Source organism: Eleginops maclovinus, chromosome 16, assembly GCF_036324505.1.
Source record: "Eleginops maclovinus isolate JMC-PN-2008 ecotype Puerto Natales chromosome 16, JC_Emac_rtc_rv5, whole genome shotgun sequence".
Lineage (NCBI taxonomy): Eukaryota > Metazoa > Chordata > Actinopteri > Perciformes > Eleginopidae > Eleginops > Eleginops maclovinus.
Genome location: NC_086364.1, coordinates 21,931,637 through 21,959,543, shown reverse-complemented (window position 1 = coordinate 21,959,543; position 27,907 = coordinate 21,931,637). Strand labels below are relative to the sequence as shown.

General features: G+C 43.3%; 1 protein-coding gene across 3 annotated transcripts in view; it reads left to right on the top strand.

The window, feature by feature from the left end:
• wizb (WIZ zinc finger b) overlaps window positions 1-13,925 on the top strand; it is a 32,733-nt gene extending 18,808 nt beyond the window's left edge. Inside the window, exons 12-17 of one of the 3 annotated variants that reach the window (XM_063902939.1) lie at window positions 363-869; window positions 1,672-2,211; window positions 2,491-2,702; window positions 8,686-8,935; window positions 9,033-9,189; window positions 10,922-13,925. In XM_063902939.1, coding sequence (XP_063759009.1) covers window positions 363-869; window positions 1,672-2,211; window positions 2,491-2,702; window positions 8,686-8,935; window positions 9,033-9,189; window positions 10,922-11,261 — 2,006 coding nt within the window. In that variant the 3' untranslated portion in view covers window positions 11,262-13,925. Of the gene's footprint in view, window positions 1-362; window positions 870-1,671; window positions 2,212-2,490; window positions 2,703-8,619; window positions 8,936-9,032; window positions 9,190-10,921 lie in introns of all 3 variants that reach the window. The other 2 variants (XM_063902938.1, XM_063902936.1) reach the window with 2 other exon arrangements.
• Window positions 13,926-27,907: the final 13,982 nt, after the last annotated feature.

The window sequence follows — 27,907 nt, the reverse complement described above, 5'->3', positions numbered from 1 at the left end:
CTCATTCCCCAGCTGTGTCTTGTTGATGTGAGCCAGTTTTCCCCCAGTGTTCTCTGTCAGTTTGTTGATGGGATCAGTCTGTCTGTATTCGTCCCCTGAATATTCCTCGCGTTCCCTTGTGCATTTGCAACGCTTGATTAGTCTTTCGCTGCTTTTCCTTTTGTTTTGATTTCCTGCTTCCTCAGTTTTGTGGCTACTAGCTTTTTGTTGTGAGTTTTGTAAAGCGGTTATTTATTCTTTCTTTCCTTTTGGGTCCAGCGCCTGCTAAAACCATGAAACCAAACATGACTCAAAGAGAGTGTGTTTAGAAAATGAAACCCCACTGTTTTCTCTCTCTGTTGAACACGTGTCTCATGCATTAGGCGAACCTCCGAAGGAAATAGGCTGCGAGTTCTGCGGGGAATACTTCGAGAACCGTAAAGGCCTCTCCAGCCACGCCCGCTCCCACCTGCGCCAGATGGGCATTACCGAGTGGTCCGTCAACGGCTCGCCCATCGACACCCTGAGAGAAATCATCACCCGACGGGGCCTGCCTTGCGCTCTTCCTCTGAAACCTCTCAAATCTCCACCTCCGTCCTCTCCGGGACCCCCTCGCTCCCCTCTGCCGACCTCCTCCTCTCCTTCCTCGACGCTCCTCGGCCGTCTGCCCTTCGCCTTCGCCCGGCCCGCCAGCCCTCTCCAGTCGGCGGCGTCTAAATCCAGCTCTGCTCCACCGACGTCCTGTAGCGGGCTGATCCTCAATCTGAAGCCCGAGCCGGTGCAGATGGAGGTCACGGCGCCTGGGTCTGTTGGAAGGACTTCGGGATTCTCCGGTGACGCTCTGAACTGCAGCTGGAGCAGCTCCGACAGCGTGTTCCCCCTCAACCTGGGTAATATACATGTTATTTTATTGCTATTTATTAGTTTTCAACCACTGTTCCTTGAGAGATACAGAAAATATCCAATTAAACTTAATTGATCTAAGAAGCTCTTATGTTGTTGCTGCAAATAATGGGCCTTTGTTGAGCTGTGTGTGGGTAAAAGTTATCCAACAGTGCCTTGGTCCCCAGGAAGCTTAAACCAAAAAAAAACACGCATGACTTCGAACCGAGAACACAGCCTATTTTGTTGGCCTATGTAAACAAACTTAGCTCTCCAAGCTAGCTACTGAGAAGCTGAACTCGTAGCCAAATCAAACCGTGGCAGAGACATTAAAACGACCTGCCTGCCATTTCGAACGAGATTCTCCGCCTTGAGGAGTCAACCAATAAGCTAAAGTCCCTCTTTCAGATAATGTTGGGCTATAAAAGAACTACAGCACGGTCACATGACTTCACCTCACCACCGCTAAGCTAAAGGTGGCTAATGTTGGGCTATAAAGGAACTACAGCACGGTCACATGACTTCACGTCACCACCGCTAAGCTAAAGGCGGCTAATGTTAGGCTATAAAGGAACTACAGCACGGTCACATGACTTCACCTCACCACCGCTAAGCTAAAGGCGGCTAATGTTGGGCTATATAGGAACTACAGCATGGTCACATGACTTCACGTCATCACCGCTAAGCTAAAGGAGGCTAATGTTGGGCTATATAGGAACTACAGCATGGTCACATGACTTCACGTCACCACCGCTAAGCTAATACAATGCCAGACCCTCCATTGACTTCCTCCCTCTGCTTTTCCCATAGCCATGTCCCATGAGGTGGAGCCCACGAGGGATATCCGCTGCGAGTTCTGCGGGGAATACTTTGAGAACCGTAAAGGCCTCTCCAGCCACGCCCGCTCCCACCTGCGCCAGATGGGCATCACCGAGTGGTCTGTCAACGGCTCGCCCATCGACACCCTGCGGGAGGTCATGCACAAACGAGGGGGGGGTTCGTCCTCCCGTTCGGACCAGGGAGTGAAGAAGGAGTCGAGCCCGGGTGCCAGCAGCCCCTTATGGGACAACACAGAGGGTTTGGGCGTTTCTGGATACCAGTCCTCCAAGTACCGGAAGTCCCCGCTGAGTTTGTTGCAATCGGGGTCGAGGTTCCACAAGCAGGGCCTGGGGTCCGCATCCGTTACCCCACCTGCAGGGAAGTTCTTCAGGGTGTCTCCACTGGGAAAAAGGCCTCTGTCTGAAGAGGGCCAATCAGTGGAGACCACCCATTCCCTAAAGACTTTCTCACCACTATCACATGACTTCTCCTACAAAAGAAAACCCTCCCCCGACAAGCATGGACACCAGGGTGAGTCGTAGGGATGTCTTTGTTATATTGTGTTGAATTTTGTACTGATTATCCATGGCTCAGGAGGTAGGGTGGTCATCCAGCCATCAGAGGGTCAACCATGGTGCTGTGGGAGTTCTACTGCACTTTTTACTTGTGTAGTTTGGACCGCAACTTCACATTTAACACATTGGGGACAAGGAAAGACTCAAAACTGTACAATATAAGTCTGGTTTCTTGTTCCAGAGGTAAAAAATTCTGGAAAATCCCAATGCAGTCCATTTACCCTGTATTTCTCAGATCCCAGCTGCGAGCTGTGTGGCTTCTACTTTGAGAACCGTAAGGCTCTGGCCAGCCACGCTCGGGCCCACCTGAGGCAGTTTGGAGTTACTGAGTGGTGTGTGAACGGATCTCCCATCGAGACGCTCAGCGCCTGGATACGCAGCCGGCCGCAGAAGGTGTTGGAGATGCATCGCAGCTACATGCAGGGAAACCGCACCACCCTCAAGAAGGTGAGGAGAGGCTGTTGTTGGTAATTAAGTGGTACATGAATGATGTATGTATGATGTATTTCAACCTGAAAGGCATTGCAAGGATAATATCCACATATTAAAACCACTTTAATAGTAGTTGAAGCGTAAATCCAATCTCCAGAAGTAAAAAGCTAAAGTTGGGCTATAAAGGAACTACAGCACGGTCACATGACTTCACATCTCCACCGCTAAGCTAAAGGAGGCTAATGTTGGGCTATAAAGGAAATACAGCACGGTCACATGACTTCACGTCTCCACCGCTAAGCTAAAGGAGGCTAATGTTGGGCTATAAAGGAACTACAGCACGGTCACATGACTTCACGTCTCCACCGCTAAGCTTAAGGAGGCTAATGTTGGGCTATAAAGGAACTACAGCACGGTCACATGACTTCACGTCACCACCGCTAAGCTAAAGGCGGCTAATGTTGGGCTATAAAGGAACTACAGCACGGTCACATGACTTCACGTCTCCACCGCTAAGCTAAAGGCGGCTAATGTTGGGCTATAAAGGAACTACAGCACGGTCACATGACTTCACGTCACCACCGCTAAGCTAAAGGAGGCTAACGTTGGGCGTGATGACGTTTAATCATCTCGTTTTAGACACTTGTTGGCAAACGCCGTTTTTTAATTCACCAGTGGGGAAATTACTGACCTTATCTCCGGTTTCTCAGCAAGAACACATTTAAAAAAACCTTGACTCGAGACAGTGAAATGTGCTAAAAGGCTAACCTCGTTTCTGGGTTTTGGGACTCATGCCTGGACAACCCCATTAATGTTAGTCTAAGGTCAATGTGTGTTTTTACGACTAAACTCGGTTTTATCTTGTTATCCAGAGAGGTCTGTTGTTGCCAATCTGACTGAGTGTCTTATCTCAGAGAGGGAAAGAGCTATGGGTAGAATAACTTGTGCCTCCCACAAATCTCAGCAGCTACCCAACACAGGATCATAACCTACTGTGCTACTTTCCCGACATGCTCTCTTTCCTCCCGGTGTCTCCAAATAGGCGTCACGCTCGGAGATGAGACACTCCTCAGCCGGTGGCTCGACAGACATTTTGTGTCTTGGAACGCTTCAGAGACATGTTGTCGAACAGCTTTGAGCCTTACTGTAGATACTGTGTCTTAACACCCAGAAATCACTGTGGGGACACATGCCAGAGCAACTCGGCTATTGACTTGATAGTTTCCATAGTAACCAGGGAGCCTGGCAGCTTATGTTTCATCCTCGAATAAATTGTTGCATGCTGTTGATGGAAGAAAAACGTACGTTTGTTCTCTCCCTCCTGAATTAGTTTCTGGTGCATATGCGTCACTGTCGCACCTTTTCCTCGAGCTGTGATGTGACACACATACAGAGCGGATCATCTTTTATCGTCCTTGCTTTCATTTTTTCACGGTTTTCTTTGCATTCTGGGGAAATGAAGGAATCCAACTGCGTGTATTTCATTGTTCTGTAATAGACTTACCATATAGATCATTAATTGATTACATAATAGACTAATGCTAGGTGTGATTAACCATTTTTACAGGCAAGTATCATGTTAAACTCTATGTTTTGGGGGGTTTTAACAGATAAACACATTGGAAAGCAGCATATAGGAAATAGTGATGGTCATTTTCTATTGTCTGAATGATTAAAGGGGTGACATTGTGCTAATTTCCCCGTTCATATTTGGTGTTATGTGCCTCTACTGTATGTCTCCATGCTTTAATGTTCAGAAAGCTCTTTATGTTTCTCATACTGCCTGTGCTGCAGCACCTCTTTTCACCCTCTGTCTGAAACCATAGCCCAGTCTGCTCTGATTGGTTAGCTGGGCCGGCTCTGTTGTGATTGGTCAAATGCTGAGAGATGTCCCGCCCCTTAGACTATCATGTGTTGGAGTGCTAGCCAATAGCAGCACAAGTGTTATGTAGTGATGTCATTATGGTACAGAAGTAAAAAAGGCAGTCCAGTGGAGGTGTTTCAGGGGGGAATTTTAGCCTCTGCAGACCATTTACATGCACTAAAACCTTTATAACACACTACAGGAAAGGGAAAACCCCCCAAAGTATAATAGGGCCTCTTTTAATTGAGAAAACCTTTGGAAGATTAATCGACATTGAAAATAACAATGAGCTATTAAAAGTTGTAGGTCTGCAATTAAATGTCATGAAGCATTTCCATCATAATTTCCCAGGAGGTCGTTCCTATGTTGCCCCGGTTTTAACTGGCAAATAAAGGGAACATGAAAGAGGATCCCATGTTGCCTGCTCTTTATAAAACCTTTTCAAAAGCTTACGAGATGATTAAACTGGGGAACAAGGACACAGTCAGTCCATTGATGGAGAACAATCCAAAGCCAAAGACATTTCATCTGAAACCAAATCATCCTACCTGTTGGTGGACATATTGTGAGCTGCAGCCTTCCACCAGTGGACGTTTGACAAGATGAGTCAGTGAACAGAGCAGTACTTTAAGAGGTTCCCTTCTGTTTATGTAGATGTTTATTGATTGTATAAGCCACAGAACACCGCTCACAGGTGTTGTTAATTGCATTGTTGATTAGAGATGCCCATCAGGTTCAGATAAAAGCTAATCAGGAAACAAGTAACAACACCTGTGTGGACTGTTCATATGTAGCTGTGTGAAGACATTACCTTTTAGTCCTCAACATAACATGTTTTGCTTCTTATGGATAGAATTCATTTGAATGTAAGGTCAAAGGTAGCTTTCTTTGGAGCTTTCAGATGCATCCAATGGTTTCCCAATAAAAAAAGATACAGATACAGACGTACAGCTGCTCATACGTACAAAACTTAATCCTATATATTTATAAACATGCACGCACACATACTTACATACAGTGGGGCAAAAAAGTATTTAGTCAGCCACCAATTGTGCAAGTTCTCCCATTTAAAAAGATGAGAGAGGCCTGTAATTTTCATCATAGGTACACTTCAACTATGAGAGACAGAATGGGGGAAACAGTCCAGGAAATCACATTGTAGGATTTTTAATGAATTAATTGGTAAATTCCTCGATAAAATAAGTATTTGGTCACCTACAAACAAGCAAGACTTCTGGCTCTCACAGACCTGTAACTTCTTCTTTAAGAGGCTCCTCTGTCCTCCACTCGTTACCTGTATTAATGGCACCTTTTTGAACTCGTTATCAGTATAAAAGACACCTGTCCACCACCTCAAACAGTCATACTCCAAACTCCACTATGGCCAAGACCAAAGAGCTGTCAAAGGAGACCAGAGACAAAATTGTAGACCTGTAACCGGCTGGGAAAACTGAATCTGCAATAGGTAAGCAGCTTGGTGTGAAGAAATCAACTGTGGGAGCAATTATTAGAAAATGGAAGACATACAAGACCACTGCTAATCTCCCTCGATCTGGGACTCCACGCAAGATCTCACCCCGTGGGGTCAAAATGATCACAAGAACGGTGAGCAAAAATCCCAGAACCACACGGGGGGACCTAGTGAATGACCTGCAGAGAGCTGGGACCAAAGTAACAGAGGCTACCATCAGTAACACACTACGCCGCCAGGGACTTCAATCCTGCAGTTCCAGACGTGTCCCCCTGCTTAAGCCAGTTCATGTCAGGCCCGTCTGAAGTTTGCTAGAGGGCATTTGGATGATCCAGAAGAGGATTGGGAGAATGTCATATGGTCAGATGAAACCAAAATAGAACTTTTTGGTAAAAACTCAACTCGTCGTGTTTGGAGGAGAAAGAATGCAGAGTTGCATCAAAGAACACCATACCTACTGTGAAGCATGGGGGGGGAAACATCATGCTTTGGGGCTGTTTTTCTGCAAAGGGACCAGGACGACTGATCCGTGTAAAGGAAAGAATGAATGGGGCCATGTATCGTGAGATTTTGAGGGAAAACCTCCTTCCATCAGCAAGGGCACTGAAGATGAAGCGTGGCTGGGTCTTTCAGCATGACAATGATCCCAAACACATCGCCAGGGCAACGAAGGAGTGGCTTCGTAAGAAGCATTTCAAGGTCCTGGAGTGGCCTAGCCAGTCTCCTGATCTCAACCCCATAGAAAATCTTTGGAGGGAGTTGAAAGTCCGTGTTGCCCAGCGACAGCCCCAAAACATCAGTGCTTTAGAGGAGATCTGCATGGAGGAATGGGCCAAAATACCAGCAACAGTGTGTGAAACCTTGTGAAGACTACAGAAAACGTTTGACCTCTGTCATTGCCAACAAAGGGTCTATAACAAAGTATTGAGATGAACTTTTGTTATTGACCAAATACTTATTTTCCACAATCATTTGAAATTAATTCATTAAAAATCCTACAATGTGATTTCCTGGATTTTCTTTCTCATTCTGTCTCTCATAGTTGAGGTATACCTATGATACAAATTACAGGCCTCTCTCATCTTTCTAAATGGGAGAACTTGCACAATTGGTGGCTGACTAAATTCTTCTTTGCCCCACTGTATGCACACACACACGCACACACATACACACAATCTAAGTGTGTTCAGTACCCTTATTTCCCTCCCTGGTGAGTGATCTTCAGCCCCCTCCCCTTCCCCTCGGTCAACCCCCTTCTTCTGGCAAGAGATTTAACGGCTAGAAGAGCTTCTGATCAAGACTCTATAGTCTTTCCCTTGGCACCATGAGACAATAGAGAGCTCTAGAGTCACAATATCTAACAGCAGGTGCCACCAATGTTCCAGTGACAGTGATTTCCACCGTACTACCAGGATTTACTTTGCAGCAGTTAGGCCGGAAAGCCACATTCTTTTTTCATGTACAGACATAGGGACCTGAGAATTGTCATTTAAGAAGGCATACTAAGGGGCAACATGGAATCTCCTTATGGAGAATTTCTGATAAAGATTCAGTGACTTGTACCCAAAAGGACTGTTCCTCAGAGCACTCCCAAAACACATGTGTAAAAGTACCTATGCAACCTTGTGAACATATTTGGCAAAGAGAAGATGGCACTAACTTGATCCGGTGTCTAAATACAGGTGTTGTATAAGTCCTATGTACAAATGTGAAGTGCATGGTTGGATGATCAGGATTCTTTGAAGCTTGTTTTATGTTATTCCAAATAGTTTTCCAATCTATTTCGAGAGAAAGCGAGCTATATATTCATTTTGCCAAGATGTTTGAATTTTAATTGGTTTATAGGAGCTTTGCATTATTTGGGAATACATTGTTGATAGAGTTTGCTTTGTGTTGTTAGTATTGTGCAGTTGTTTTGTAAGGTCATATTTAGGAAGTACAGAATTCCATGGGATGCTTTCAGGGCGGAACGGAGCTGCAAGTGTAGAAAAAAGGAAAACCCTGGTTTAAATCTTCTTAAAGCAGTTTTAACGGAATATTTCTAACCGTTATTGTCATGTTTTTACTTCTTGACGAGAGTTAAATGAAAAGATGATACCACTTTCATGACTGTACGATACATATAAAGCTTCAACCAGTTAGCTTAGCTTAGCATGAACAGTCACTGCGCTAGGCTAGAAATGTGCTGTTTCTCGACTTCTAGGACACTTTCATGTGAACATTATTTACGTACTTGCTGAGTGTGTGTATTTCAACATGGTATTGTTGTTGTAAATCGTACACAGCTGTTGTGAAATACAAATAACGATTGCTGCTGTTAGTTAGCAAGCGAGCTAACCAGCTAGCCTTCGTTATTGTTTGCTGCACCAGATCATTTCAGATTGCTGCTGGGAGCATGATTTGGCTTCATAATGACATCATTACGGGGACAAAGCGCTCCTCGACTGTCCGCGCACAGGGGGAGTCAACGAGGAGGGAGGAAGTGATGTTTTGTGTTTGCCGTATCTTTGATTAATATTATTAAAATAACAACGCAGCTCAAGGCTCTCTTGTTGATTTAATGCTGATTAGGAAACTCATCTCTGTCCCTCTTCCAGAAGAGCAGCTCACCTCTCACTGCTTCGACGGATTCTGATCATATCCTCCCCATCTCATCGCAGAAGACCTCCTCTTCCTCCTCCTCCTCCTCCTCTTCCTCCTCTCAGTGGTCTTCTTCTTTCGCTGTGAGCCTGGTGCGGCCTCTGACCCGGGAAGTCGGCCAGGGTTCTTCCAAGACGGCCGATGGGGAATCCGGCACCGACCTGAACTCTCCATTCAGGCCCGGTCGTGGCAGCCCCAGCCCGTCGCGGCTCACCGGCCTCCCGCTCCAAGCACAGGTGGCACGAAGCGAGCTGAACGTCCGCCTGCCCAGAGGTACGTCAGGGTACAGCTCATTGCTCTCGTGCACTTGGTATTTAAACTCCACCTTTCAGCTGTAATACCTCCAATGTTTCCTCTTCCTCTTGTTAAGGTTTCGAGCGCCGACCCTTAAAGCACCCGTCTTGCCCCGATGGAACGGAGAGTCCTCCTAAACCCCCCCGCACAGGCACCGTCCCCGCCCTGGTGCCCAAACCCCCGTCCTACCCATTGGTCAAACTGGTGGGCAAGTTCTACACCCTGAAGTGCCGGTGAGAGATAATCAGACGAGCCTTGCAGCGTTAACACAACTGTCTGGCTAGGTTTTTTTAAATAGTCCTGTAATCCCTGAACAGCACCTCTGCCCCCTGCTGAGCAGTACTCCACTATATTGAGCAGACTGAATCATTTGGGATTTTTCGAGGAAACACGAAAGAGTGCTTAAGTTCTGACACCACTGCAGTACAAACGTTAAACAGAATCGTCTGCTCCTCAGGGAGCCACTGAGTTTAACACAGTCAGTTGGTGTTTTATGTCCCTGTGTGAAAGGCTTTGCTGCAGCCACAGAATATGGAGATTGGGAGCATTATTTTTGCATAACTCTAAGCTGTAGTTGATAGCTTTTCTAACACTGACTTTTTATTTGCACTCTCCATCCTGACAGTGCTGGATGAAACAAATATTCTGTAGAGTCCTCTCCCAATCATCCTAATAGTGTTTCAAGTTTTCCACCCTGCCCAAAGGAAAGCAACCAATCAAGAGCCAATCGCATTTTGCTGCATGTATTACATTTAAATCAAGTTTCTGTTCCTGCATGACCTATTTCTCGCCTCAAATGTTTCCAGAAACATATTTCAGCGTGATATTCAGCTGTAAAATGAGAAAATGTCCTCTTGTCGCTTGGCACTGCTTGGTTAGGTCTTGATTGTTTTCAACATTGGGCTTCATTTGACAGCCACACAGTAAACTAAAGTATGGTGAAACATCAAAGACAAACTAAAGAAGGTGCAGACGCATAATCTGACGCATATTCGATAAAAGCCACCTAGTTTGACAGTTTGATCGGATTTCAGAAGCATTGATTTGCACTGATTTAAGAGTCCTTGGCTCTTATTGGTTTTCTTTTAGGCAAATAATCCAAAAGCCAACAACAGCATATTTACATTAAAACAATATCTATCCAAAGGTCTTGGCACGTCTCCTTTATCCAGTCGTATGCTCACTACTTCTCATGTATTTTCAATTAAACTTGACCTTGTTTAGTAACCCTACCCGTCCGTTATGTTTCCAACAGTCAGGTTTTTGTGAAAATGCTTGTGTTTGGGAGGTGTTGAGCTAATAAAGAGGACTTGGATTATATTTTAAGAGTCGTACACAGATGTTTCGATATAGTTTTGCTGTTGAATGCAGACCTCATTTAATTCAGTTAGTCAAGAATTTTCCCCATTTTTAGATTTTTCGTTCATCTTTTGAGGCATATTTAGTAAAAACAAAATCAGGAAATTAGTGAAAACAGCTGTGGGTGGACTGTACGTCTATTAAGACATTTCTCTGTTAAATTATATTTATATAACATAACATGTGTTGCCTCTTATGGATACAAATAATATTTACTTGTGGTGAAATAGAAAGCTTTCAAATCCATCAAATGGTTTAAAAAATAATAATAGAAGCTAGTAAAACCTTATAAATGCACGTGCTGTTAAAAGAGCTCATTAGCAATATTTCTGTGCTAATAACTGCAGTTGAAATCTATTGAAAGCAGTGTGTAAGGACACTACGTCAGAACAAGGACAGTGCAGACGCCTAATCTTCATTCATATTCGATCAAAGCCTCATTGGTTTCTTTTGAAATGTTGAACGAATAATCCCAAAAACAACGACAGCATTTAATTCAGTTAGTCAAGACTTTGTATTCCTCTTTCACCCTTGAGGCGTGTTTCTTTTTCTAGACTTTAGGTTGGGTTTTTAAGTTTCCCTCTAAAGTTTCCCCGTCTGCTTCAGGTTCTGCGAGGTGGAGTTCCACGGCCCGCTGTCGGTGCAGGAGGACTGGATCCGACACCTCCAGCAGCACATCCTCAAGATGAACTACACCAAGCCTGCCGCGCCCAAAACCCCTTCCGCCGAACCCCCGGTGGATGAGCCCGCCCCGGTCCAGGCCTCCACCTCTACCTCCAGTACCACCGCCACACCGACGCCGACCCGCACCACGGCTCCGAACAGCCGATCCTCAACGCCTCCTCTGGCCGGGTGTGCTCCGCCTGCCACAGAGACCCTAAAGGTCTCAGAGGAGCAGCCCACCCTCTCTCCAACTCCCATCCCCCTCCCTACACAGACCGTGTAAAATCATCCCCTTTTTATGTTTTTTCCTGCCTTTTTTTATAGCATCTTTTCGTCCATCTTTCCTTTGGCCTTCACAAAGTGTTGTTGCGGAGGAGTGTGTACCCTCCAAAGAGCCCAGAGCACCTTTTAGAAGCAGACTGTTACCGAGTCCCGTTACGGGGACAAAGCGCTCCTCGACTGTCCGCGCACAGGGGGAGTCAACGAGGAGGGAGGAAGTGATGTTTTGTGTTTGCCTTGTTTGTATTGAATGTCCAGGTGTTAACGTGGACCGTTGCTGTATTCCCCCCCTGTAGAGTGGTGCAGGAATGAGTCCTTGAACCCGGACAGAAGTTAGCATTTTGGCACTTCCTGTTTAGCTCGTCTCAAAGTCAGTCGTTATGGTTGGATGCCTGAAGGGAAGTCCGTGGGCAACACAAGCTAAAGATATATCCTGCTGCCAAAAATACGTCAGTTTATACTCCACTCGTGAATGTCTGAAGATTTTACGTCATCTTAAAAACTTGCTGACAAGATGACACGACTAATCGGCATCACGTCGAACATTAGCCGCCTTTAGCTTAGCGGTTGCGACCGTGATGTAGTTCTTTTATAGGGTAACATTTTACTTCTGGTAACATGATTTAAAAAAGAGTCAATATGTGGATGTTATCCTGCTAAATACAACCTGTAAGTATCATAAAAGTGTGTTCGCCACAGATTGCTATAGATCCAATATCCAAAGCATAAACAGCTTTGACTTTTTGCCGTGGGAGCAATGCTAACTTCCGGTTCGGCCTAAAAAAAAACATCGTGCACCACTCTATCAAATGGGAGATTTCGGGGTTAATGAAGCCCCTCCATTCCTCTCCCTTTTAAGAATGATGAGACGTTTATCCTTTTCTATTCGCCCAAAGGTCCCGACTGAGATTTATAATTAAGCTAGTCTCGCGGTGGAGACGTCAAACATTGTGAAAACAGGCACTTTTTTAATGTTTTTGTCACTTAGCACTTATTGAAACGTCCGTTATAAATGGGCAAAATACAACTAATTCCAATTGGTTAAAATAGCCAGTAGTGGAAGCACACCCAAAAAGGGAGCCTTGTAAACTTTATAATGGAACTCACCCCCCCCCCCCCCCAAAAAAAAGCATACATGTTGCTTGAATGTAGCTTAAAGCACCTATTAAGACCTTATATGCACACATTTGTACGCAATCAATGCCCCGTGTTGCGATACCATTGATAGATTGTGACAGAGCTGCTGTTTGTTAATCTCCCGTTCTGAATGGGAGACGCAGGGCCATCAAAATGTTACTCTTTCCATTGACCGCGTTGCCATTTTTCTTCCTGCCTTCTTTTTCCTCAGCTCTACCCAAGTTTCTATTTATTTATTATCATGCAGCTGAATGTGGTGAGCTAGGTCATTTTAAAAGCTTAAGTAGAACTTTGGAATGTTTGAAAATAGGTCAGCTGTGTGTGTGTGTGTGTGTGTGTGTGTGTGTGTGTGTGTGTGTGTGTGTGTGTGTGTGTGTGTGTGTGTGTGTGTGTGTTTTTGTAAAAACATAGCTAACGTGCATTGGTTTCCCAATCGAGAGAGGAGGACGGAAGTAAACCTACTGATGGGAAGCATCTCCTTAGCTCAGAGCAGACTAAACCTGGGTCTGTTTGGACTTAAATGCATCCGGCGTCATGTTAAGGTGTGCCAAAGAGTCCGTTTACTTCCCGGTCTTGCCTCTGTAACAAAAGCTGTTTACATTGGACCTGAAGGTGGAGGAAACTCTGCACAGATATCGAGTTCCCGCTTAAAAAACGGACCGATCTGCATCCACTACATGCACAGCAGAAAGAGCAGAAGACTTGGCCTTCACGGGCCTCCTGTTATTATTCCAATTGAACGTGGAAGACAAACCAAACTTGCTTTCGATCGGGGCTCGCCTTGGATCCAAACCCAGTTCTTCTTTCCACCCTGCTTCAGAGTGCGTTTATATATCAACCCACGGCTGAAGCGAACACTAAAGGCTCCTCGTTTGAAACATGACTGTTCGATCCAAACCTTTTACGAAGTATAGATACATACTATATAACTACATGTACTTTAAGAAGCTGTTGATGCTAGTAGAGCTATCGGCAGTTCTATTAGCGAGGTAGTTAAAAGAAAAAAAAAAGAAGTGATCTTAATTCCTCTATCGTGATTTTATTTCAACCTATGTATTTTTTATTGCTCTGTGCATTTCTGTATTTGCAGTCCAGCAAAAGGTGAATCTTTAGAGTATTTTTTATTTCTTAGTCTCTCCAAGGTGCTGGTGAGAATGTCGCAGGTCAGGTTGGCGAATGACTGAACGTGAGGAAGACATTTCAATGTGATTGTCACGTCCCGGTATGACCAGGACTCTAAAACGCAGGCCTTTTAAAGGGGAACACTTGTAGAGATATGATCCTATTCGGCTGCAGCTTTGTGGCTGACTGCTGTGGAAATACAGGCGTAAGAGTTCCCTTTAAGAGTACCTGAACACAGCTGGTGTAACGGCTGCTTAGTGTGTTTGTATGTGTGTGTATGAGTGTAAAAAACCCAGTGAGATGACTCTAAGCGGAAGAAGAGGTAGAAGCAGTAAAGGATAGAACCGTACTGTACACAAAGGGTTAAGTTAAACTCCAGAACAAACAATAAATGTGATTTCAATTACACTGTCTGACTCATCGCCTTTTATTGTCAGTCTCCATCACCCAGCCTTGACTTCTGGGCCACTTGGGTGTTAAATGTTCTGTGGAAAACTCTTCGGTTGTAATGGTTTTCCGCCACTAGGGGACAGTACACTATCAGCTTTATGATGATGGTTGGTTAGACGGTTAACTCCAAGCAGAGCTGAGTTGAATTCACCCGTAGAAAGATGGGAAAACCAGATGTTAATTGGGTATTTAATTGACCAAATTGTCTTTGGCTTAACCACATGTCATACACATAAAACTAAACAGTACAGTTAATGGAGGAAAGTCCTTTTGAACAAAGCAAAACCACACTATGAACTCCAGAAACAGAGGTTGACCAAAGAGAGCACATTTACCTTTACAAGCTTCAATTCAAATCCAAAGTACAATCCATAAATGTAAAGCATCTGCTGGACGTTTCTGGCTATAAATAAGGTGAAATCCCCATCATGATGTTTGGTCTTAGAGGATGTAACTGTATCTTACACCAGCTGTTTTGATCTTAGCTAAACTCTTGGCAAAAATATGCAAAGATTAGCTATATAACTGTACTTCTGCGGGACGGAAAGATGCTTAATGAGCTCTGAAGGACTAATGGGAATTTGGTAATGATTCTTTATGGGTTTGTCTTTACAATACCACACAAACAACAAATACAAATATTGATTATGGAGCTTTAAGTACATATTTAATTTGGCAGAACGAATGGGAAGCCAATTAAACCGGCATGACAAAAGACTTTAATTTCTTGACTTAATGTTTACGACAACAATCTATTTCCCGGATCAATTCTCGTTATCCTGTCTGGTGTCTCAAAGTAAAAGCAATCATTTTGACCAACGTTAAAGGTAATGAGACCTGCTTAATTGGCTCCATGGTGTGGTGTGTTTAAAGACCCTGGAACTTATTGATTGATGCTTCAATAAAGTGGCTTTATTTTCTGATGAAACACTCTTAAATCTAGAGTCTCATTACTGCTTTTTCCCATCGTAACTTTTTATTCAGGATAGAAAACATCCAATCTTTTTATAACAGAACTAGTTTGTAAACTAGGGTTAGGGTTAGGGTTGTAGTCCCTATCCTATCTCAGCCTTTCTACCTTTATATTAACTTCTAAATCCTACAATACTTTAAATCAAGAAGGCCTCTCCACCCCCAATGAAGCAACGGTATCCCCCAAAGAACCAGTAGAGTGGATAATGGGACCTCAAGAGCTTTGCATATATTGTTTTTCTTGGACATGGCGCTCCCACACACACACACACACACCCCAAGTAGACAATGCTTTCTCTTGGTCCTGAAAACATCTGTGCGGATCTGATTGTTTTTATTCCCTTTAGTGCATTCAGGCAGGAATGGGAAACCATACAGAAATAACAACACGACGGGAAGAGACTCCGCACAAGAACTGAGTTCAAGACCTGAACTTCAGAAACATCTGCCTGGTCCCCTGCTGCAACATCTGTACCAAGAACAAAAGGTTTTGACCTGAAAGTTCTTCAGTATGCTCCTAGGATTACCATTCATCTTACTTCATGCAAAACATAAAACATATTCCTCTCATTTAATGTATTTATTCTTACTCTGCTGTCTAGCTTTGACTGTTGTTGTCCAAAGCAAGTCCCATTAGATACAGATTAAATAAATCCCTGGGGGCGGGATTATTGGACATGTTTCATAAATACATTTCAAAGGTCAGTCATGCTCTAATGAGTTGTTTAGTTTGGACTTAAACAAAAAAGGAGGAAGATTGCACCATGCTGCACCGACCGTCTGCCAACACACAAACACCTCCAGTACACAAATCAAGTGGTGCAATCCAAATAAGAAACAAGACAGCAAGAAAGAGAGTTAAATCAAATCAAATTACCGCATTACCAAGAGTTATTTGTTGTGTAAATAAATAACGAGCTGGTTTTTCCAATCGGAGGAACCGGAATTATGTATCAAAAATGGAATGCGAAGAAGCATGAGTGTAACATTTATCTGTTGACATCTGACACGTGCTGTAAACATTCACAAACAGCACCAAATGATTGAATAAACAACTGTTATCTCCAAGCCTTTTGGGGATTCTAAATTCACAGTCAATGGCAAAAACCAAGAGGAAGATGCTTAAGTTTCATCAGAAGATTCCCTGCTTTTTGGACCGCTGCTTCCTCCATTATCGTGATGTTAATCGAAGAGAAATTCCTCTTTCCATTCCCAGCAAGCAACATATTGATATCACCGTTGACATAGAAACCAGACCTATCCTGGTATGAGGTTGAAAATAAAGCAAAACCTGTTAGGGGACTGAGTTTCAGGAAATGTTTTTGCTTCCAAACAAAGCCATATAAATAGACACCGCTGTCATCACCTCTTTCTGTCGGCCGCCTGCTGCTGCAATAACACGGCGCAGGTGTTTTCCTCTTGTCTGTCGGACAGCCTGGTGTTTACCTGCTGCTCTGCTCTTTGCAATCCCTGCAGGAGATGTGTATTGATCACTAAGGCGCACTCATCTAGGCTTGTATAAGATTGGCAAGACTCAGCATTTTGACGCCAATATAATCGCTCTTGACCTTCTTCCCAAAAGCATCGAGATACTTGGAATCAAATATTTATATTCTTCTTACTGCTGATTCAACACTTACTGTACAAAACTAGAAAGCTGTGGATCAACCTTCATCTGAAAGTGCAGAGCCCCAAACATCTTTTCAGATCATAAAAACTAAGGTTGATTGACATGGAAAGTGGAACAGGAAGGAGCGAAATGAAAGGGACAGTAAGTTTGAACAAACCTTCACTTGAAGCTTGTTTAAGACAAAACAAAAAGAACAGAACTTCCTGATACAAGACATACAAGGATCTGACGATGACTGAAGAGAAAACCAGGACATAAATAGAAGTTGAACTGATGAGGGGATGAAGTGCAGGTGTGCAGGAGGAAAGGTGGAACTAAAAAGGCCAGAACAGAGTATCAAAAAAAGCGGGAAATCACACAAAGACAGGAAGTTAAAAACAGATATCACTAAAACTTCAAAATAAAATAGATAAACTGCTGTGTCTCGATTCTGAAGCTCTCCTTAGCACCTGGAACACACATTTTTATTAAATGTGTAATGTAGCGTCTCAAATTGCATGGGGCTACCTTCACCCGAAGTGACACTGTTAGCTATCTAGCTTGCTAGCTAGGAATGATGAGACACGGTACTGCTTAACTACCCTATAAAAATAAACGGTGGCTTCTTTTCGGCAGTATAGTGAAATGGGAAATAGGGAAAGTAAAAGGATGTGTTTAACTTTTATTAACGCTGTGTTCTCCTAAGCAACCTCTACTGCGGCTGTTACCATAACCATAACAACCGGCAGAGACTGAAGAGGGACTAACGTGTGACGAGGACAGCGGCGGTGATTTGAATGAGCACAGGAATTCCAGGTATGCACTCCTGAGAGCTATTAGCAGTGCTAAAAGACAATACAGGGACAAGGTGGAGTCTAACTACAAGGGCTCCAACGCCAGAAACATGTGGTCTGGACTAAAAACAATAACAGACTACAAAAGGACAACGAGTGGTGCTGAGGAAGTGTCTGCATCTCTCCCAGATGAACTGAACACATTTTATGCACGCTTTGAGAAGCCCCCGGCTGTGGAGGCACAGAAGGCCCAGGATCCCTGCTCACTGGTTGTAACCAGTGCAGATGTGTGTAGATCTCAAGAAAGGATCAACACACACAGGGCTCCTGGACCTGATGGCATCCCTGGCCGTGCTCTCAAGGTGTGTGCAGTTCAGCTGGCAGATGTGTTCACAGACATTTTCAATAGGTCCCTGATCCAGTCTGTAGTCCCCACATGTTTTAAAGAGTCCATCATTGTCCCTGTCCCCAAAAAGACAAAACCCATCTGCCTCAATGACTACCGCCCAGTTGCACTCACCTCCATCATCATGAAGTGCTTTGAGCGGTTAGTCAAACCTTTATCACCTCCTGCCTCCCTGACTCACTGGACCCCCTGCAGTTTGCCTACAGAGCAAACAGGTCCACGGATGATGCCATCTCCCTCACCCTCCACACTGCCCTCTCCCACCTGGACCAGAGGAACACTTATGTGAGAATGCTGTTCATTGACTACAGTTCAGCATTCAACACCATTGTGCCCTCCAAGCTCATCATTAAGCTCAGGGACCTCGGGCTCAACAGTGCCCTCTGTGACTGGATCATGAGCTTCCTGACGGGCAGATCTCAGGCAGTGCGGATGGGGAACATCACATCCTCCACCTTGACCCTCAACACCGGAGCCCCTCAGGGTTGTGTGCTCAGCCCTCTCCTCTACTCCGTGTTCACGCACGACTGCGTGGCCACACACAGCTCCAACACCATCATCAAATTTGCTGACGACACGACCGTCATCGGCCTGATCACAGACGGCGAAGAGACGGCGTACAGAGAGGAGGTCAGAGCCCTGACATCTTGGTGCCAGGACAACAACGTCAGCATAACAAAGGAGCTGATTGTGGACTACAGGAAGAGGCAGAGAGAGGCACACACACCCATCACCATCGACGGGACTCCTGTGGAGAGAGTCAGCAGCTTCAGGTTCCTCGGGGTAAACATCAGTGAGGACCTGACATGGACACATCACACCAGGGTCATATCCAAGACGGCTCGACAGCGGCTCTTCTTCCTCCGCAGGCTGCGGAAGTTCAACATGGACTCCAGGATACTCTGCAACTTCTACAGGTGCACCATCGAGAGTATCCTGACTGGCTGCATCACCGCCTGGTATGGCAGTTGCACCGCCCTCAACCGTAAGACTCTACAGAGGGTGGTGAAAACTGCTCAGCACATCACCAGGATGGAGCTGCCATCCATGGAGGACCTCTACACCCAGCGGTGTAGGAAGAAGGCCGGTCGATATTAAAGGACCCCCATCACCCCAGCAACAATCTGTTCGGTCTGCTGCCGTCTGGCAGACGGAACCGCAGCATCCGGACCAAGACCACCAGACTCAGAGACAGTTTTATACCACAGGCTATAAGACTGCTGAACTCCTGAGCTCTGTGAATGTGTACTCATACTGTATCTATATATTATACACTTTGCATTATTTTATTTATCTTATTCGCACTATGTATGCTGAGTTGTTGGAGGAGCCTGGGATATAAGATTGTCATTGCCAACATATACGCTGTATCTGCTGTATAACTTCCACTACGTAGCCAAGGTGGCAGTCGTTGGGTGGGAGAAGTGTCAAGCATTCCTCACTGAACTTTTGGACAGTTATGAATGCACCATCCTGTACTTGTAGTTAATTTTGGGGTATTGGGACACACTCAAAACAGCGATTATAAGTACAGAAATACTGTTCTGTGCTGGTGCTCGGATGCTGTTCTTTCCCGAGCTGAATACAACTCCTAGTCTCGTCCGTGTGTCACAAAGCTAATTCTTCTTCCCAGAGGAAAAATACCGAAGCTAGAGCTATAAACCAAAATAAGCAATGTAGGAAAACAGATCCTGAAAGAGCCCCCCCTAAATGTTACGAGACTGACTGGGCGTTGGCTCTTTATCAGTGTCTAGGCTCTGGTCTCACACATAAAGAAGTGTTGGTGGTGTGTAAAAGTAATGACTTCAGGAAAGACATCGAAGGTTTGCAGTGGGTTGTGTGTTATGGGACCGCAACAACGCTAAGGTTTGTTTATTTTTACAGCACATGTCAGACACAAAGGCAATTCAAGTGAAAATGAGTCTTTCACACAGTGTGCTGAAGACGCAATGTGATGAAAGGATCTTCTAAAGTAGTCATTGTCTTCCTCCTCTTCCTCGTAACACCGCATGGAGTTATTTTTAACCTTAAAAACACTGCCCACATGAGACCCTCCCTCTCATCCAAGCCTTCATTACATCCTGACTGGATTACTCAACAGCATCCTCTCTGGTTCACCTGCATGCATCCTCAATGGAGCGGCCAAAATCATATCAAAATATACAGATAATTAACTTAAAGTAAAACTTCCGCTGAGGCACCAGTTAGAGAATCTTACGCAGGGCGACGATGCGAGTCCAGACAAGAATCTCTGTTTTGTCCATTTATTTCCATGATCCAATATACAATGAATACAGTTTCCTATTGATTTGATTCTTAAGGCTTTCCTGTGGCTTATTATTATTATTATCATTATGCTGAAGTGGTCTCTTAATTTTTTATCTTATCATTATCATTATCATTATTATTATTATTATTATTATTATTATTATTATTATTATTATTATTATTATTATTATTATTATTATTATTATTATTATCATTATTATTATTATTATTATTATTATTATTATTATTATTATTATTATTATTATTATCATCATTATTATTATTATAATTAGTATTATTATTATTACCATTATTATTATTATTATCATCATTATTATTATTATTATTATTATTATTATTATTATTATTATTATTATTATTATTATCATCATTATTATTATTATCATTATTATTATTATTATTATTATCATTATTATTATTATTATTATTATTATTATTATCCTTATTATTATTATTATTATTATTATTATTATTATCCTTATTATTATTATTATTATTATTATTATTATTATTATTATTATTATTATTATTATTATTATTATTATCCTTATGAGTGATCCACTGACTACAATCCCTTTTCATAAACTGAACTGTTGATTATTGGTCTTTTTAAAGTCTTTGAATCACAGTTTATATAATAACAACAATGATAATAATAATAAGGTAAAAACACATACGTGGTTTGATAGAGGTTCAGGTTATTTATTTGTACCCAAAGGTAGATTTAGTTTGCAGATAAAAAGACAAGGCATCCATCCTGACACACTCCACAAACAAACACAAACACATCTCTAATGAAAGTACACCCTGCTCCGTCACATCTCCAAACATTTGCAAAGAAAAACACGAGTACAAACATGAATAAATAAATACGCATCTGTGTGGCGCTTTGCCATAATGTTCTAGATCTAACTGGATTCAGGGCTTTTTAGTTGCATCAACTTCTGGGAAAAACAAGTAGTAATGTAACTCACTTAAAAAAAAAATTACATCCATTTTTGGTGCAAGAGTGAGAGATAATCCTCCCTTTAGATGTTCACAGGAATTGAAGGGAACAGCATTTTAATATCTCCACAGACTGTTGTTTTGGATCTTCAGACTCTGATACAGGACAGGCCACTGGGAAACAGGACAGGCTCATAGCTCTCTGTTGAGATTAGATCCTTGGACCCCTGAGGTGCCACATGGATGTCCCAAAGTAGACCTATTGTTATCCCACGCACAAACAACCATTGGCAGGGACAAACAGTTGAGCCGAGGGCAGGAAACATCAGTATTTTGGAGAGTTTTGTCAACGTAAACTGACTGCAGAAGCACAACAATGTACTGGTCGGACAATCCCCCCAAAAACATTGACCTTAGCTTAGTTTTCCCTTCACACAGAAAACATAAATCTGCATTTGTTTAACAAGACGCGCCTCGTTTGTTGAAAATCCATCAGCTCACATGTCGGGTCAAAGCCTCGTCCGTGACTTTATGAGGCCTTGTTGACGGACGAAGGGGACGGATAATGGAGGAGGCACAGTGTCGTCTCGGACCACCCGGAGTCTGAGAGATCGGAGGCATGTTTAGCACACCCTGAAATCTGACATGAGCTGAGATTCATCGTTCATCCTGAATATTATGGGTATTAAAGACTTAGCCTTGGAACTCATATTCTAGGGGGTTATTAGCCATGCTAACCCCCTTGTTTATAGATGGAGAATCCTACTTCATCCTTTGAATATGGAGTTTTAGTGTGTATATTATACAAGGTTTTCACAAGTGAATGAGTTAGTGTAGGAAGTGTGCTTTTATTCGAAGTCCAGGAGTCGATTTAAAAGAAAACGAAGTGAAGCTCCTCATATAAGTTTTAAAAAGGAGTATTTAATAAAAGGATGCAGCGGTAGGTTTTACAAAAGTTTCACAGATGTGGCTCAAGTAGTTCCTGTCTGGCTGTCCGGAACAAAAGAGAGATCGATTTCACAATACCAACATGATTTATAGAACCACCCCTTTCCGGCCATACAATAAACAGCTTCGAAATAAGACGAGCTCCGTTCTCGTCCTCTCGTTGGTTGGTAGCAGGGGGCTGGATCCTGTTGGCCGCTTGTTGTCATGTGGGGTTCTCCGGACTCTTCTATTGGCTGACGTTGTCGGGGACGGGTCCTCCTATGACGTCACCGTCGCCATCTTGTAAGCGTAGTTATGAAGCTTCTACAATACAATGCAATCCTTCTGAGGTTTATCAGTTATTAAACACGCAATAGTATCATTGCAGCATCACCGAGTGAGAGGTAGAGGCGGTGTGTTTAGTATGTAACTCCAGGCGTCCTTCTCTCTCTACTCATATACAATACAATATTAGCTACATGCTAGCTGAGGCTAAGAACAACATCCGGATACATCTTACGTCTTGTTCTTTTACCATTTTTATTGGTGAACTCTTCAACGCATCTCCCAATTTGTTGTTGGGGTGAGAAAAAATCCAATTAAACAGCATTTAGAATATTTAATTGCACCAAAACTCACTCCTCTTATTTGTAGATAGCCGACCATAAATGTAAACTACCTTTTGGCCACCGTAGTGTTGCGCTACACTGGTACCGCCCACTTCCGCATTCCATTCATTTAAACAGCTGACACCTGATAGTTCTGTCCCGTTTCAGGTAAGTCTCCACAATCATCGAGGTAGTGGCACGTTAGGCTCTGGATGTTGACTTGTATACCTTCCTCCAGCAGACTGTAGCGTTGTCCGTGACGGTAACAAGACCAGCCGTACTGTGTGGGTTAGTTTGGGGCTGCGTTGTCCAAGATCCATACGGTAGGAGCGCTCATAGGTTCTGTGAGGTTAAGGTTTATGGCGGCGTTTCTGTAACGTGTGCTTTGTCCTTTCATAGATTGTCCGCCACTGCTGTTTTGTTTCCCTGGTTTTGATTTGTTAAAATAGTTAGTTTTTGATGCCTTTGTTTATATTGTTGTTCCAATTTCTAATCTCCAAAGAGTAGTGGTGTTTTTATTATCTGTATACATCTGGATCCAATGAGCTGTTTTGTGTCTTTAACGAGGGACCCAGTCCCCTGACGGCAGCCTTGGGAGTTGGGATTCAGCGGTGTTAGGCCCTCACGTGCACTCCACTGGATTCGCTGGATACCATTTTAAATAATTTTCTTGTTGTTGATGAATTCCTCTTACATTGTGATCCTTTTTGTTGACTGCCAACTGTATCGTGTTTCTAATTGAATCTGAGGAGTTTTGCTGTGTGATAGATTTGAGAAAAAGGGCAAATTGGATCAGTAGAACACGGCCGCGGATATACATGCCGTTTCAAGCACCTATGTTGTGAATATATGACCTCTTTCATTTAACATCTATTGCACATCTGATCCCTCCCTCTTAGTCAGTAGGGACTTGGGCTGGGAATCGTAGGGGTCGCCGGTTCAAGTCCCCGAACAGACTTGAAATATGGAAAGTGGACTGCTACTTGGAGAGGTCCCAGATCACCTCCTAGGCCCTGCTGAGGTGCCTTTGATCAAGGCACCGGACACCTCCAATCCCCCCTCCCCATTGCTCCCCGGGCGCTGAACAATAGCTGCCCACTGCTGCTAGTACTAGGATGGGTTAAAAGCAGAGGACCAATTTCACTGTGTGTGCTCTGCTGTGTGCATGTGTGTGACAATAAAGAGGGTTTCATCCTCTGATTCTATCTATCTGTCTATCCTCTGTTGCTCTCCCCGAGGTTTCTTCCATTTCCCCCTAATAACTGAGGGGTTTCTTTGGAAGTTGTCTGGAGCGGAGGGGGTCGTATTCTGTACACACTGTAAAGACAGATGTGACATCGGGCTTTCTAAATGGACTTTTATTGACTTAACTATACTTTAAGAGTGTTCCACTATCCAGAGTGGGTAGAATAACAAACTCTGAAACATATAATAAAACATATTCAAAGTATTTACACTGGCTTACACGTGTTGACCGTGCATACAGATCTTTGGAACTCACATCAGAAGCTTGGCCTAACATGTGGTCTGCTCCCCAGTTTCTGAGTCTCTTTCTTCTGCTGACTCGGCCTCAGAGCATTGTTAAATACATTCCAAGTGGACACACGTTATGATGCATTTCATCACCCACTCACTGCACGCTTCATTTTGGTCGTCTATAAACACATTTCATACCGGTGATGCAGTTTGGAAGTTGAAGAAAATAACTCTTTTTGCTCGACTCTTTTCTTGAATTATTAAATCCTCTTGTAAAAAGGAGTCTGATTCAACTGTGTGCCAGGTTTGAAGAATGTCTAAACATTTGCGCACCACATGTTTGGTACTTTAGTCTGCTGGGAACACATGTTTTTGTTGTTTTGGGATATAGTTTAAAGATAATCAACCATGCAGGTTATTATGTGCATGTGTGGTAATGGGAGGCTGTGGCTCGGTGGGATAGTGCGTTGATCTTCGGATCAGGGGAGCACAACTTCGATCCCCACTGCAGTCAGCATGTTGTCTACTTGGGCGAGACACTTCACCCCAAATTGCTCCTGTGGGGATTTGTGTGTATGAGTCGCTTTGGATAAAAGTGTCTGGAACATGTAATGTAATCTACACAGCTCCCTGGTTTGAATACAGATCCACTCCCACCAGTTCACTGCCTTTGTCTAGAGCCTTCCAGGATTTAATACCATAGCCTGCCAGTACCTGACTTCCCTTGGACTACGAGTTATTTTAGCCTGCCAGGATGTTTGTGTCTGTGCTCCATCTTAAAACTAAAGACTCACACCTGCCTTTGCTGAGTCTTTACTTTGTATTCTTTTTTATCCTTTAATTGTGACTACACTTTGTCTTTAGTCCATGCAACAAAATAGTCCGGTACTCAACTGATGTAAACGTCATTGAAAATGTGCAGGAAATCAGTCGAGTGGGGTCAATGAGTTCAATCAGTCTTAATTTGAGTGCAACTACGTAACTCGGGAGAATGAATAGCTATTTTTGCTCTTTTTAGCCCCTTGCTTTGACCTGATTTGTCATCTTTTAAATGTAAGAACTCGGAGGATAGACACTGAGCAGAGAGGGGTTCAACAGTCTGGCACCGTTCCCTGTCTTGACGCCTCCAGGATATCATTCATCACTGTGAGTGGACTGAAGACTGACAGCTCCCTGCTTTCTGTCACATTTATAAAGCACGACTTCTTGCAATATCCATGTTTATATGCACACGGATTGAACACCAAGCCGGTATTTCTTATCTCCAAATGTATATCCTACACTTTTTCTATGAAGTTGTTTATTTTGGCACTGTGATGCATTTTGACGGATGGCAAAAACACCACAGAGAAACAGGCTACTGTGAGATGTTTGTATTTGCCGTCCCTCGGGAGCAGAGATGTTTATAGTGGATTATTTTTGGTGTTTTAAACAGACTTGACCGAGAAAAGCAGCTCTGAATTTACGCACATCATTTCCTCCTGACTTTGTCGAGATTCTCGTGTAAACAAAGCAATCCGTTCTGCGGACGAGTCTCCGGTTGCAGGTGCCTTTTTTATTTTGTTGCAGGCTCCCAGAGGATGTTGTGCGGAAATGAATTTCTTTGGGAAACTTGTATTTTAACTGTATTTTGAGGAATTGTCTAAACACATTTGACCGCGGATTATCCTATGATTATTTCAGAGGAATAAAAGAGTAAACAAGTATATATTTTTCGGCCAAAGGAAATGCATTATTCAACAAGAGGTTGACATGTGAAAATTACATCTGAGCTAAATTGAAGTTGCTGTGTTCAAAGTCAAAGTCCACCTTATTGTCAACATTTCCACATGTGTTATACATACAGAACATTGAAGTAGCCTACTGTTTCTTGCAGTCCCACACGAGTACAACCATGGGCATTCAAAAGTCCTAAATAAATACATGAATAAATAAATAGGCATGTGTGTGACGCTCCTACGATTTGTTAATCTGTGCAATAGCTGCTGGGATAAAGCTGTTTTTATTCCGCTTGGTTCTACTCTTTGGGACAACTAACCTCCGACCGGGAGGAAGAAGCTTGAATTCTGAGTGCAGAGGGTGGGAGTCATCGTCTGATATGGACTGAGAGAGTTTCTGCTCTTTAAAGTCAGGTTAACGAACCGTAGCATTAATGAAAAGGACAGAACTGACTCGATAAAAGCACGCTAAGACATAGTCATCATGGTTTTGTCAAAGTGAAGTCCAGTTTCATTAGACAGTACAAATGCTGTTGCACACAGCTTCACAGTTTGGTTCAGAGCTCAATTTTGAGTCAATAATTGTCCCGAGATATTTGCATGAGTGCACAAATTCTACACTTCCCTGCAGCAAGGGGAGAAATGAAACCACTCGATTAAATGCTGTTCCACACAGATGCAAATCTACTTATGATGCAAATGTGACAGGACTGCAGCACTGTCACATCTCAGCTCCTATAGAGCGTTGCAGGCCCGAGTCCTAAAACCCGGGAGTGAGTTAGCATCTTACCACTTCCGGTTCCCTCGTCTCAGAGTCAGTGGGATTTCTCTGTAGGGATTTGGAAAATAGCTGGAAACAAGGTCTGTGGTTGACACAAATTTAAGAGACGGATCACGTTGCTTCTGGCGATTAGATTTATGATTCGAAAGTTACAAAAGTAGCGTAGACGTGTGGAGATTATCCGGCTGAACAAAACATGCATTTATCAAACGGGTTCAGTTTCCACAGATCTTATTTTTTACAATATTCCAAAGGAGAAATCGCATTGCTTTGTGCGCAGATTACTTCAGGGTCGGCCTACAAAGATACGTCATCCCTGCACCACTCTACAGATGAACGATGTCCCCCTTTTGTTGAGTGTCTCTGCAGAGGTAATAACCGCCATCCGGAGACGCTGATTGACCGCAACCTCTAAAGATCCGAAACCTATGATCCCTGGAGCAGAAAAAACACAGAAACTCATTAGCATCTCATCGCCTGCTCTTTAATGGCTCTGTTAATGTCACTCGTTCCAAAGACAGCATTAAGGGTTGCAAAGATTTCTCGTAACACTGAGTCACCATGTGGCCCCTTGCCCCTATGAAAGGTCGTTTGGAGGGGACAATTTCGCTATTCAAAGCCCTGTACAACTTTCTGGATACAGGTTGGGAAATTTCGAGTCATCAACTGCCTGTTTGCCCAGCTGACTTTCACTAGAAATGCTTATAGTTTCCAGTATATTTTGATTCTTTTTTCCTGCAGTGTTTGCTTGACTGATTACCATATGATATTTAGTAGATCTTAACAAAGGGTCAACATTTCAAACTCAAATCAGATGGTCCAAATAATCAGTAGGCGTCATGCCAATTAGCCCGGGGCTCTGACATTTTAAAAATGATGCCTATTGGACTCCAAGACGCTGTAATTAAGGGCACTGCTAGAGAAATAACGTGGAAACTAAGGAGAGGTTGTTGTTCTTAATAATGATAAGCCTCCATAATTTTTAAGATGCACACGTAGCACTGAGCTCATAAAGGGTTTATAACATAACAACTTCCATAAAAAGAGATGCTGCGATGAACCACACCAGCGCTTAGTTTTATCATCTCCTAAAAATAGAAAATTCTATGGAAGGTTCCTACAAATCTTGCCTGTTTTTCTTCCTAACTTACTGGAGGTAAGTATGAAACTTGCTGTTGATTTCCTGCAATACTATAAAGGGTTTTCACAGACAAAGTAGAACCTGTCCTGTTTCAGTTTGGCTGAAATGAGTGGTGGGATGAAAGCCTTTTTCTGTGTTATTTACAGACCGGTATCCAACAACAAGCTTTCAGCACTGCAGGCCTGTATCGATCTGTGTTGATGCTCTTTAAAGTCTGGGAATGCATTAATAATAACCCACAGGCACTTTACGGATGAAAAGCAAATACAGTGAAA